The following is a 13,923-nucleotide window of genomic DNA, read 5'->3' as shown; positions in this document are numbered from 1 at the left end:
TACCGATGTAGGACCTAATGATGACCAAACAGAACAAAAAAATGTTGAGACTACGTTGGATGTGCTTGACACCTTTACCATGTCCTGGAGAAGGAAGTTTGTTTAAATATTTCCTCAAACCCCCCCCCCCCCCCCCCTGATTCCGAAAATCTTAACCAAGTTACATCTGGAAACCCCTAGGGCAGTGACGGCGAACCTATGGCACGCGTGCCACAGGTGGCAAGCCGAGCCACCTCTGTGGGCACGCGCCCATAGTTCACCATCAGCCCATTCGGGACATCCCTGTGTCCCGAAAGATCTTTTCGGGACACAAGGACGCCTCGGTTACCTTTCCGCGGCCCCGTGTTAACTTTAAAAACGCAGGGGCCGCCAGGAGGTAGCGCACGCAGGGACATCACTGACGTCCCGTGCGTGCGCACATAGCAACAGCGGAGCAGCGAGGAGGAGGGTGCGCATGGATGGTAAGTTACCTGTATGTACGTCATCTTCAGTGTTCCCACCACCGCTCCTTCGGTCCCAGGACCTACTACTATGGCCTGTAGGCCATAGCAGTAGATTGTGACCCCGGACCGGAGGAGCAGTGGTCGGAACACTGAAGTGGGGCAGCACACAGGCATACAGCCTCCAGCCATACACTGTATATTACTGAAGGCTGTGGGGGAGCTATACTGCACCTAATGTGGGGAACTATACTGCACCTAATGTGGGGAACTATACTGCACCTAATGTGGGGGAACTATATGGCACCTAATGTGGGGGAACTATGCTGCCATCCTAATGTGGGGGAACTATACTGCACCTAATGTGGGGGAACTATACGGCACCTAATGTGTGGGAACTAAACTGCACCTAATGTAGGGGAACTATACTGCACCTAATGTGGGGAACTGTACTACACCTAATGTGGGGGAACTATACTGCACCTAATGTGGGGGAACTATACTGCACCTAATGTGGGGAACTATACTGTACCCAATGTGGGGGAACTATACAACACCTAATGTGGGGAACTATACTGCACCTAATGTGAGGAACCATACTGCACCTAATGTGAGGAACTATACTACACCTAATGTGGGGGAACTATACTGCACCTAATGTGGGGAACTGTACTACACCTAATGTGGGGGAACTATACGGCACCTAATGTGGGGAACTATACTGCACCTAATGCAGGGAACTATACTGTACCCAATGTGGGGGAATTATACTGCACCTAATGTGGGGAACTATACTGCACCTAATGTGAGGAACTATACTGCACCTAATGTGGGGAACTATACTGCACCTAATGTGGGGAACTATACTGCACCTAATGTTGGGGAACTATACTGCACCTAATTTTGGGGAACTATACGGCATCTAATGTGGGGGAACTATACTGCACCTAATGTGGGGGAACTATACTGCCAACCTAATGTGGGTGAACTATACTGAACCTAATGTGGGGGGAACTACAACTTAATGTGGGGGGAACTACAACCTAATGTGGGGGGAACTACAACCTAATGTGGAGGAACTATAAACTATCAATAAAAAAAAAACAAGTTTGGATCATTGAACTCTGTTGTGTTCTTCTTTTAAAACAAAAGATGTTAGTTAGTTATGGAAACTGTATGAGTTGTTTTTTTCTAAACTTAAACCTCAGTATTCTGATTTAATTGCTGTGCTGGCACTTTGAGGGAAAAAAAAGTTGGCATGCATTACGGTTTGGGCACTTGAGCTCAAAAAGGTTCACCATCACTGCTCTAGGGGAATAGTGATAGTGCCATTCTGGCCCCACATTTTAGAAGTAACAATTCTGCAATTCTTGCAGGAGGGTTTTGAAAAAGACCTGAAGCCAAACACAGTCAGGGTGCATATGACTACAATAAAACGACAGATGACCAGTTGGCTAAAAAAAAAAGCGGGTGGTGGCGGCGGCGGCCTATGGCACCGCAAAAGCTACTGCAGTGCATTGATTTAAAGCGCCCGCTTTAAATCAATGAACTGCAGCGGTGTCGCTGGGGGATAAATAGCCGATAACTTATACCGGAATATCGGTATAAGTTATCGGCTATCAGCCCTAACCTCCACAGATTATCGGTATGGGCCCTTAAAAAACGATATCGGTCGATCCCTAGTAAGAAGTAGAGATGAGCGAATCGAAGTTGACGAACCCGAATTCATTACGAAATTCATGAAAAATTTGATTTGCAACCAATGCGAATATCGCCGCGATTCGATCGCGCGAATCGCTTCATTAACCCCTTAAGGGCCAGGCCATTTTACACCTTAAGGACCAGAGCGTTTTTTGCAATTCTGACCACTGTCACTTTAAACATTAATAACTCTGGAATGCTTTTAGTTATCATTCTGATTCTGAGACTGTTTTTTTGTGACATATTCTACTTTAACTTAGTGGTAAAATTTTATGGTAACTTGCATCCTTTCTTGGTGAAAAATCCCAAAATTTGATGAAAAAAATGAAAATTTTGCATTTTTCTAACTTTGAAGCTCTCTGCTTGTAAGGAAAATGGATATTCAAAATAAAAACATTTTGGGTTCACATATACAATATGTCTACTTTATGTTTGCATCATAAAATTTATGAGTTTTTACTTTTGGAAGACACCAGAGGGCTTCAAAGTTCAGCAGCAATTTTGAAATTTTTCACAAAATTTTCAAACTCGCTATTTTTCATGGACCAGTTCAGGTTTGAAGTGGATTTGAAGGGTCTTCATTATTAGAAATACCCCATAAATGACCCCATTATAAAAACTACACCCCCCAAAGTATTCAAAATGACATTCAATAAGTGTATTAACCCTTTAGGTGTTTCACAGGAATAGCAGCAAAGTAAAGGAGAAAATTCACAATCTTAATTTTTTACACTCGCATGTTCTTGTAGACCCAATTTTTGAATTTTTGCAATTGATAGAAAGGAGAAAATTTTTACTTGTATTTGAAACCCAATTTCTCTCGAGTTAGCACATACCTCATATGTCTATGTATAGTGTTCGGCGGGCGCAGTAGAGGGCTCAGAAGGGAAGGAGCGACAAATGGTTTTTGGGGGGCATGTCACCTTTAGGAAGCCCTATGGTGCCAGGACAGCAAAAAAAAAAAACCACATGGTATACCATTTTAGAAACTAGACCCCTCGGGGAACGTAACAAGGGGTAAAGTGAACCTTAATACCCCACAGGTGATTCACGACTTTTGCATATGTAAAAAAAAAAATAATGTTTTACCTAAAATGCTTGGTTTCCCAAAAAAATTACATTTTTAAAAAGGATAATAGCAGAAAATACCCCCCAAAATTTGAAGCCCAATTTCTCCCGATTCAGAAAACACCCCATATGGGGGTGAAAAGTGCTCTGCTGGCGCACTACAGGTCTCAGAAGAGGAGGAGTCACATTTGGCTTTTTGAAAGCAAATTTTGCTCTGGGGGCATGCCGCATTTAGGAAGCCCCTATGGTGCCAGGACAGCAAAAAAAAAAAAAACACATGGCATACCATTTTGGAAACTAGACCCCTTGGGGAATGTAACAAGGGGTAATGTGAACCTTAATACCCCACAGGTGGTTCACAACTTTTGCATATGTAAAAAAAAATAAAAATTTTTTACCTAAAATGCTTGGTTTCCCAAAAATTTTACATTTTTAAAAAGGGTAATAGCAGAAAATACCCCCCAAAATTTGTAACACAATTTCTCCCGAGTACGGCGATACCCCATATGTGACCCTAAACTGTTGCCTTGAAATACGACAGGGCTCCAAAGTGAGAGCGCCATGCGCATTTGAGGCCTAAATTAGGGACTTGCATAGAGGTGGACATAGGGGTATTCTACGCCAGTGATTCCCAAACAGCTGTTGTAAAACTCCCAGCATGCCTGGACAGTCAACGGCTATCTGGCAGTACTGGGAGTAGTTGTTTTGCAACTGCTGGAGGCTCTGTTTTGGAAACAGTGGCGTACCAGACGTTTGTCATTTTTATTGGGGAGGGGGGCTGTGTAGGGGTATGTGTATATGTAGTGTTTTTTACTTTTTATTTTGTGTTAGTGTAGTGTTTTTAGGGTACAGTCGCACGGGCGGGGGGTTCACAGTAGTTTTTCGCTGGCAGTTTGAGCTGCGGCAGAAAATTTGCCGCAGCTCAAACTTGCAGCCGGATACTTACTGTAAACCTCTGCCCATGTGAGTGTACCCTGTACGTTCACATTGGGGAGGGGGGAACATCCAGCTGTTGCAAAACTACAACTCCCAGCATGTAGGGTCTATAAGTGCATGCTGGGAGTTGTAGTTTTGCAACAGCTGGAGGCTCCGTTTTGGAAACAGTGGCGTACCAGACGTTTTTCATTTTTATTGGGGAGGAGGGCTGTGTAGGGGAATGTGTATATGTAGTGTTTTTTTACTTTTTATTTTATTTTGTGGTAGTGTAGTGTTTTTAGGGTACAGTCGCACGGGCAGGGGGTTCACAGTAGTTTCTCGCTGGCAGTTTGAGCTGCAGCAGAAAATTTGCCGCAGCTCAAACTTGCAGCCATATACTTACTGTAATCCTCCGCCCATGTGAGTGTACCCTGTACGTTCACTTTGGGGGGAGAGAAACATCCAGCTGTTGCAAAACTACAACTCCCAGCATGTACGGTCTATCAGTGCATGCTGGGAGTTGTAGTTTTGCAACAGCTGGAGGCACACTGGTTGTGAAACACCGAGTTTGGTAACAAACTCAGTGTTTTGCAACCAGTGTGCCTTCAGCTGTTGCAAAAGCTACACCCCCCAGCATGTACGGACAGCGGAAGGGCATGCTGGGTGTTGTAGTTATGCAACAGCGGGAGGCATACTACTTTGGCTGGGGATGCTGGGGATTGTAGTTATGCAACAGCTTGAGACACATTGGTTTTCTACATAACTCAGTGTGCCTTCAGCTGTTGCAAAACTACAACTCTCAGCAGTCACCGACAGCCAACGGGCATGCTGGGAGTTGTAGTTATGCAACCACCAGATGCACCACTACAACTCCCAGCATGCACTTAAGCTGATTGTGCAAGCTGGGAGTTGTAGTTATACAACAGCTGAAGGTACACTTTTCCATAGAAAAAATGTGCCTCCAGCTGTTGCAAAACCATAAGTCCCAACATGCCCATAAGGGAATGCTGGGAGTTGTGGTGGTCTGCCTCCTCCTGTTGCATAACTACAGCTCCCAGCATGCCCTTTTTGCATGCTGGGAGCTGTTGCTAAGCAACAGTAGGAGGCTGTCACCTCCTGCTGCTGATCCACGCCGCGCAGGTCAGTCCCGCCGCCGCCGCCGTCGTCGCTCCTAGGGCCCCGATCCCAACATTAACGCTGGGGATCGGGGTCCCCAGCACCCGGGGTGCACATCCCGCACCCGCTCACGTCCTCCGGAAGAGGGGCGGAGCGGGTTGCGGGAGTGACACCCGCAGCAGGAGCCCTGATTGGTCAGCCGGGAATCCGGCCGACGAATCAGGGCGATCGTGAGGTGGCACCAGTGCCACCTCACCCCTGCTGGCAGACGGCCCCGATCAGCCAGTAATTCCGGGTCACCGGGTCACTTGAGACCCGATTGACCCGGAATCGCCGCAGATCGCTGGACTGAATTGTCCAGCGATCTGCGGCCATCGCCGACATGGGGGGGTCATCATGACCCCCCTGGGCGATATGCCGCGATGCCTGCTGAACGATTTCAGCAGGCATCGGGCACCGGCTCCCCTCTGGCTAGCGGCGGGGGGCCGGGAATGGACAGGACGTACTCCTACGTCCTCGGTCCTTAAGGACTCGGAAACGGGGGCGTAGGGGTTAAACTCCATTTTACAGCGTTCCAGGCTATTGGAGACCTAAAATGGCGGATCCACATGTGAGTACATGGGGCAGGGGATTATGGGAGGGCGGGAAACAGCAGCGGGAATGAAGGTAGGCGGGCTGACCCTGAATCACATGTGAGATGCAGCCTATCAGTGGTCACTGACCCCTGTGATGTCACAGCCCCTATATAATCGGCGGCCATCTTGCCTCTCTTCATTTCATCTATGCACTCAGATGGAGAGGACGGGACTGCGTGTGTGTGAATAGCTCATACCACAGCGTTACACTGCAACTGCTAGTCACATCAGCATTAGGGAAAGGCAGGAGTGCAGAGTGTTTTGCTGTTACTCTGAGAAGGATCATTGATTGCTAAACCTCCTATTCACGTTATTGAGCATTGCAGCAGAGAGGGGCAGATAGCTGTCATCTGCCTCATACAGATCTCCAAGCTGCCTGAACTTTCTGAAGCATCTTATCTCCTCATTGTTCAGCCCAATTGAGTTTTTTTTTTTTTTTTGCTCCACAAATCTTCTGCTGCTCAGAATTGTGTGACAGAAAGCAATTTAGGGTTTAATCCCTGGATTTTTTTTGTGGTGCTGCACTGTTGGGTCCTGCTGCTGTTCAGAAATACATGATTGTTCAGTGGAATGTAGTACATTAGTACCATTTTGTACCTGTTAATCTGTCAAGGGGCTGGCTACATACTGTGCAAGTCCAAACAATACTATTCACTGGCTGTTTTTTTTTTTTTTAAATAGAGTTTTTTCTGCGTATAGTTAGGCATATTACTGCCTTCATCAGTGCATACCACATACATACATCCAAGTATTGTACCATTTAGTACCTGTTAAGCTGTCAAGGTGCTCCATACCATCAAAGTCCAAACAATAGCATTCACCGGCTGGTGTTTTACAAAAGTACAGAGTTTTTTCTGCGTATAGTTACGCATATTACTGCCCTCATCACTGCATACCGCATAGGTACATCCAAGTATTGTACCATTTAGTACCTGTTAAGCTGTCAAGGTGCTCCATACTGTCAAAGTCCAATATATGTCAAAGTCCTGTCGATACTGTAAAAGTCCAAAGGCAATATATGGTTTACTGATGCCGCTGTGGGGCCTGGGTCTGGGAATTTCAAATTTTCTCATAGGTAGCACCCTCTATCCAAAATCATGTTAAAAAATTTATAAAATTGTTGTGTTTTTTGGGGGGGGGATTGTGAAGCCCTGCTGTTTACTCGTGCATCAGCCAACTCCAGGCTGTGTCATTCAGGCAATATATGGGTTACTGATGCCGCTGTGGGGCCTGGGTCTGGGAATTTCAAATTTTCTCATAGGTAGCACCCGCTATCCAAAATCTTCAGTTTAAATTTCTTAATTCATCTTTTAATCTTAGGGATTGTGAAGGCCTAGTGCCTACTCATGCTGCTGGCAACTCCGGGCTGTGCCATTCATCCACTATATGGTCTCCTCATGCTGCCAACACCTCCACGTGTGTCATTCAGCCACTATATGGTCTCCTCATGCTGCCAACACCTCCACACTGTGTCATTCAGCCACTATATGGTGTTCTCATGCTCCCAACACCTCCACGCTGTGTCATTCAGCCACTATATGGTCTCCTCATGCTGCCAACACCTCCCCACTGTGTCATTCAGCAACTATATGGTCTCCTCATGCTGCCAACATGTCCATGCTATGTCATTCAGCCACTATATGGTGTCCTCATGCTGCCAACACCTCCACACTGTGTCATTCAGCCACTATATGGTCTCCTCATGCTGCTAACACCTCCACACTGTGCCATTCAGCCACTAAATGGTCTCCTCATGCTGCCAACACCTCCACGCTATGTTATTCAGTCACTATATGGTGTCCTCATGCTGCCAACACCTCCGCGCTGTGTCATTCAGTCACTTTATGGTCTCCTGACACTGATGCCACCACCAGGCTCTGTCATTGTGCTGCTGTGCGGCAGTGATTCTAAAAGCGATGCTGGTAATCTGCATGTTATTCTGAATAACAGTATTATTTCACTACCCCAGCACACTCCATATGCGTTCTAGAACACAGCAAAGTGTTCTTTACCCCTATAGAAGCTGTATGTAGGCTAGAAATAGGCTTTTTTAATATAGATTCGCTGCAAAAAAATTTGGATCGAAACAAACTTTTTCGGAAAATTCGGCAAATTGGCCGAATCGAATTTTTGCAAAGTTCGCTCATCTCTAGTAAGAAGATTCATTAAAGCTCTGAAGAACTTAAGACCCACTTGGCATTCTCCAGTGTCATCCTTGAATTTCTCTCAAAAGACTTTCTTATGCTCCATTTTAACCCTTGCAGGAGACTAAAGACAGGTGGTTATGTTGTAAACTCAGTTTTTTTGTGGCTAGAACAGCTGCCAAGAGGCCTGGAGAGCTCAAGGCATTGTTGGCCAGAGAACATACTTAAAGATCCTTCCAGAAGGTGTTCGACTGAGAACTGTTCCATAATTTATTCGGAAGGTTCTACCAAAATCTAATATTAATAGGAAATCTTTCCTGTCAGTGTTTTATCCAGACTCAATATCAGAAGAAGAGCAACCTTTTCATACTTCAGATGTAAAGAGAGCTCCGTCCTTCGTCTTATCCAGAGTAAAAGACTTCCGTAAAGAAGAAAACATGTTCATCTTATGTACAGGTGATAGAAGAGGATTGTAGGCATCTAAAGAGATGCTAGCCTGTTGGATAAAGACCACCATCATTGAGGCCTGTGCTCTAGAAGGAAACAAACCCCCTCATCCCCTTTAGAGCGTGCTTAGCTAGGTCCACATCCACTTCAAGGGCAGAAAGAGAACAAGTGCAGTTGACTGACATCTGTAAGCCACTTCTTGGTCATCATTCTCAACTTTTGCGAAGCACCAAATACTTTCCATCCTAGCCAGCAAACTGGCTTTTAGCATGGGAGTCCTGATGGCTGTGAGATATTGATAATCCCCCTTTCTTTTCTATGATAAATCCCTTCTTCGCTGCTGTTCTTCTAGGGACAATGAGGAAAGTTGGAATTTATACATACCATCATTTTACTTTTCTCAAGTCCTGAAGGAAGCACACTTACCCTCCCAATAAATTTGTGTTTGCATCAGCTCATCCTCTTTTATTACACAGTGAGGAATTATTTCCAAGCTTATATGCACTTCTTATGTAATTGTACTGATTAATCAACCTATCAGTGCTTTGTTTTTCTAGGTGGCCAGTCCTAAGAAGAAGTCAAGGGGACATGAATATCCCTTCTGTGCTACCTTCAGGACTCAAGGAAAGTATAATTACGTTAAGTATAAATTCCAACTATCTTACTGTTGTCTCCCATTGCATAAGATTTTCCTAGGCCTTGTTCACATCTACATTTAGAGTTCCATTTGGGTGCTCAGTTGCATTCCTGAGACCAACAACAGAGCTAGGCGGTCCCATTTACTTAAAATGGGGTCTGTTAGGTTTATGTCTGGTGTATCTTCTTTGGCAGGAGTTGCTTGGTGAAAATAACTCTTTTTCCCATTTTCCTTGAATATGCGAACAGAGCTCCCAAACAGAGCTACAAATGAGATGTGAATGAGGCCTTAGTGGTACAGCTGGCTGGGTTGACAATTTTGTACAATAATCACAGTTAAGTTTATTATTATTACTATGCCGATCCTACATATAGAGTGGATTAACCAGACATAACCCCTCTGTACATTTTGCTGTTAACAGTCATTAATCTCAATGGAAAGTACCTTATAGGAGCCATTTGTATGTGAAACTGAAATGTTTCCACACTTATAACAGTATAATAATAATAATAAAGTGATTCTGGGATCTGTTTATAGCTCTAGTTATGTATAGAGCTGTTTGTATTATCGATGTTATAATTGTGCCCTCATGTGCCCATTTCTCTTCTCTGACAGAGTTCATTTGATTGCTTCTTACAGTGGGCTTTCCAGAATATGACTCGACCATTGACCTAATTTGACAGACCCTCGGCTCCAGCTTTGATCACAGCCTTCTCTTAGAAGTTCAGTTTGTCTTACTCTATGTTAAATATACAGTCTTCAAACAAAACACTTCAAGTCAAGCAAGAAATGAGGCCACCATGTCAGAAAAATCAGTTTGGCGCTTATACAGATCCGTGCTGTAGTGGGGTTCATTCTAACATTATCGGTCTAATACATGAAAAACTATGCTTTTGTGGCATATACTCTTTATATAAGACTCAACCATATTTTCCAACTTTTAAATTGCCAAAATCTGAACATATAAGAGCCCAGGGATGACCCTATGCCACCCAGGACTACCCATAAAGTAGCCGCTTTTTGGCTGGGTTTGCATAAATATCATACATATTGCAATCTGGTTTTGGGATTGCCCCACTAAAATTTGGACTGTTTGCAAGTATGTCAAATATGAATGTCCTTGCCATTGCACGAACAACATGTGCACAAACATTTGCCAATACAAATACAACATAGTCAGGGTAATTCTTCATTATTATTGGTTTGTTTTGTACATGGCTAATAAAGGCCCCATAGAATCGTAGAATCCCCATTGAAGTTAATGTCCAGTAAATATTGCAGAATTTCTGAGCAGAATTTTCTGGCAAAATTCTGCACAGAAATTCCTCTGTGTGGACATATAAACACAGAAATTATGAGTGTACACTTAAACACCAAGTGAAAAAGGTAAAAAATAATAATAAATGTCCCGAAAATAGAAAAGTGCTGTTTAAAATGAGCACTGTCAAGCTGACACCTGATAATGGTCACTGACTAGTTAGTGTGTCTCCATATCACACTGAGGTAGGGCATATATTTAATTTGCAATCTCCATTAGTGCTACAAAGCTATCACAGTTGTTACAATGGAGCTAGAATAATGTAGTCACAATTATGCAAAGCAAATAAAATATTCCCCTTCTTTAGCTATTCTTTTTGTTGCATGGTGGGAGGAATTATTTTTGTTTGATTCACTTAACCCTTTTCTGGCTGACATCATGTGGTACGGCCACTACATAGATGATGATATCATCATCATCTGGACATCTGATGTAGCGGCCGTACCACAATTTGTTCAGTATCGTAATAGCAATCCCTGTGCTTTGAAATTTACTTATGATTTTTCACTCTACTATGATTAATTATTTGGATGTGAAACTGGAAATCATGAACCAAAAAATTGTCACTTCGACATTTAGGAAGCCTACTGCAGGCAATTCAGTATTACACGCAAATTCCTGTCACCCTAAACACATTATAAAGAATTTGCCATATGGAGAATTTGTCAGAAGTAAAAGAAATTGCTCTTCAGACCATCTTTTTGAAACTGAAAGTGTCAAATTATTTGAAAGATTAAAACAAAGAAATTATCATGAAGGTTTGATAAATTCTGCCATCGACAAAGTGCGTGCAATTAAAAGAGAAGATCTTTTACAAGATAAAAAATCCAAAAATGATGGTAATAAAAAACACAAACATTATAACACCATCACCAATAGCAACAATAAGGAGACAGTTACTTTTGTTACTACATATAGCAGACAATATAATAAAATAAGGAACATTGTTGGTAAATATCTTCCTATACTAGAACAAGACAACATTCTCAAAAATATTATCCATGAAACCATTGCGGGTACATCATATACCATTTCATCTTTTATAAATTGCAATACTACTTGGGCTATTTATTATATACATTGTAGTATTTGCAAATCAGGTTATGTGGGTTGCACAAGCAGACGTATTAAAGATAGACTTAGGGAACACATATATACGGAGCTACTCACACTACCAGGAACCTTTCTAACGTCTCCAAACATTTTTCACACGTGCATGCAGGCGATGTAAGTGCCCTTACGATTACTGGAATAGAGAGGGTTAATAAGCCACTACAAAGAGGAGATAGACGTTCAAAATTATTGAACCGAGAAGGTTACTGGATACCTCATATTCGAAGGGCATGAATCATGAATCAGGCTTGATTTAGTTATGAGTAATTGAATTTAGTTTTTTTCTTTTCTGAGATTTCTCTCCTTTTTTTGTATTGCTTTGTATTTTTGTTTTTTTTAATTAAAATTTTAGTCACTCCCCTATAGGGTATGTCTATATGCTCCTTAAATACCTGGCAATACTATCCCTTGTATCTATGATTAAGGCCCAGTAAGGTGGAAACGCGTCAGAGGGGGAAGTTTTTACCTCGAATTTGCCGGTGTGCACCTTGTTTATACCTTATGGATTTTAAATGGATTTCCAATAAAGAAATGTTTTTACCAGTGCTGTGAATCTTTTGGATTTTTACTTTGGAGACAGTGAAGGAGGACTGACTGCACTTGCATAGAGGAGGTGAGCGCTATCCGATTTTTCTCTCTTTTGCCAAAATGATAGCCCAATACCTTTTATACCAGATTTAACAAAACAGTCATTCCCTCCAATGTTGGTTACTCACAACACCTAATTCATGGGGATGCTGATTCTAGAAAGGACAGCCGGACCTGAAAACAAAGTACAGCCTATTCAGAACACCAGATCAACCTATACATAGAGATTAATATACAGGGAATGTCCCGATCAGATAAATACTTAGCCGTCCTTACTGGTTGCATGCCTGGCGCACAGTGGTGCCGCCGACAGTGGAGATGGCTGCTGTACCCGCACAATGGTTGTGAGCCGCAGGTAACTGAACGGAACTCCCGGGGGCCCGGTGAGATGACACTTACCATCTCGCTTACTCAATGACGGCCGCTCGTGGATAAACTCACTGCAGGGATGGATTGCTCGCCGGAAAAAAGTGAAACCCTTCGTGACTGTTCAGTAGAATAGAAATAGGGATATTGAGGCAGTAATGATTGCAGTTATCTCATGTCTTCAGTGGAATAAATAGAGCTGTGCACATAAATCCCCATACATGTGTATATGTATAGAGAAGTAATCTAAAGAGGTATTTACAGCATGATTTATATACAAGATAATTTTATAAAAAATAATAATAATAAAGAGAAATTCAGTAATGAGAACAGTGCAGATGAATATTGATGGAGTGTGTTCTATACAGCACAAACTGGTTACACACATACCATGGGGCGCCCCATTCATACATCACTTATTCAACACTAATCACAGTATTTCATTTACCGAGAAAGTGATTGGTGTATAATTACAACAGGTCAAAGGAAATTATTCCTAAACATAGCAGCAGCCCAGGATTAAAGGGGTACTCCACTGGAAAACATTTTTTTTTTTTTTAAATAAACCGGTGCCAGAAAGTTAAACAGATTTGTAAATGACTTCTATATAAAATTCTTAAGCCTTTCAGTACTTATCGGGACCAGAGGGAAACAAATAAGAATGATGCCCCATAAAAAATACCGTAAGTTTTACATTTAAAAAAATTAACAAAAATGGGGCAAAATTAATTTGTTCATTTAGGCCGTTGGGGCATACTGACCGAAATTGGAAGATCCATCTGCATTTGCATTGCAGAAGTTACTTATCAATATCCCCACCACGAGGGAATTTAAAAATGTTTTTCTATGTCTCTGAAAGTCAGGGCCTTGGGGTTCCCTTTGTGATGGGACATCACATGCCTGGCTAGAGGTGTCTCTCTTCCATAGTTAATATCCCCCACATGCTCTAAAATACTCTGTCTCAACTCGCAAATAGTCTTTCCCACATAGATTAGTGGGCAGGAGCACATGGCCATATAGACAACACCTCTGGTCACAAATCTTAGTACGGCCTGTAATATTTGAAAAAAAGTGTCTGTTTTTTGCATATACTCACAGGCCTTGCGTTTACCACATCTGAAATTGACCAAAGTTGGAGTCTTATTAAGCCAAGTTTTAGGAGCACCCATCGGCTCCTGATGACTATGCGTTGACTATGTCGCCCAGATTTTTACCCCTACGAAGGGTAATTTGGGGATATGGTTTCAACACGTGCGCCAAATCTGGATCCATGAGCAAGATGTCCCAATGGCTTTCCAGAGGTCAGCGAATCTGACTCGCCACTTTGTCACTATTATCCGAATTTTTCTTTCTGTGGTTCTCTTTTAGGATTAGGGGTGAACAACTCCTCTCTATTTCTAACTAGGGCCTTTTTATAGGCTTTGGTCAGTAATTT

General features: G+C 42.8%; 1 protein-coding gene across 8 annotated transcripts in view; it reads left to right on the top strand.

Moving 5' to 3' along the window:
* LOC130361531 (autoimmune regulator-like) overlaps nucleotides 1-10,779 on the top strand; it is a 52,599-nt gene extending 41,820 nt beyond the window's left edge. For 5 of the 8 annotated variants that reach the window (XM_056564637.1, XM_056564636.1, XM_056564641.1 and 2 more), the window contains one exon: nucleotides 9,024-9,712. In XM_056564637.1, the coding sequence (XP_056420612.1) occupies nucleotides 9,024-9,185 (162 nt within the window). In that variant the 3' untranslated portion in view covers nucleotides 9,186-9,712. The other 3 variants (XM_056564639.1, XM_056564638.1, XM_056564640.1) reach the window with 3 other exon arrangements.
* Nucleotides 10,780-13,923: the final 3,144 nt, after the last annotated feature.

Source organism: Hyla sarda, chromosome 3, assembly GCF_029499605.1.
Source record: "Hyla sarda isolate aHylSar1 chromosome 3, aHylSar1.hap1, whole genome shotgun sequence".
Classification (NCBI taxonomy): domain Eukaryota; kingdom Metazoa; phylum Chordata; class Amphibia; order Anura; family Hylidae; genus Hyla; species Hyla sarda.
This window is presented reverse-complemented; position numbering and strand designations above follow the sequence as displayed.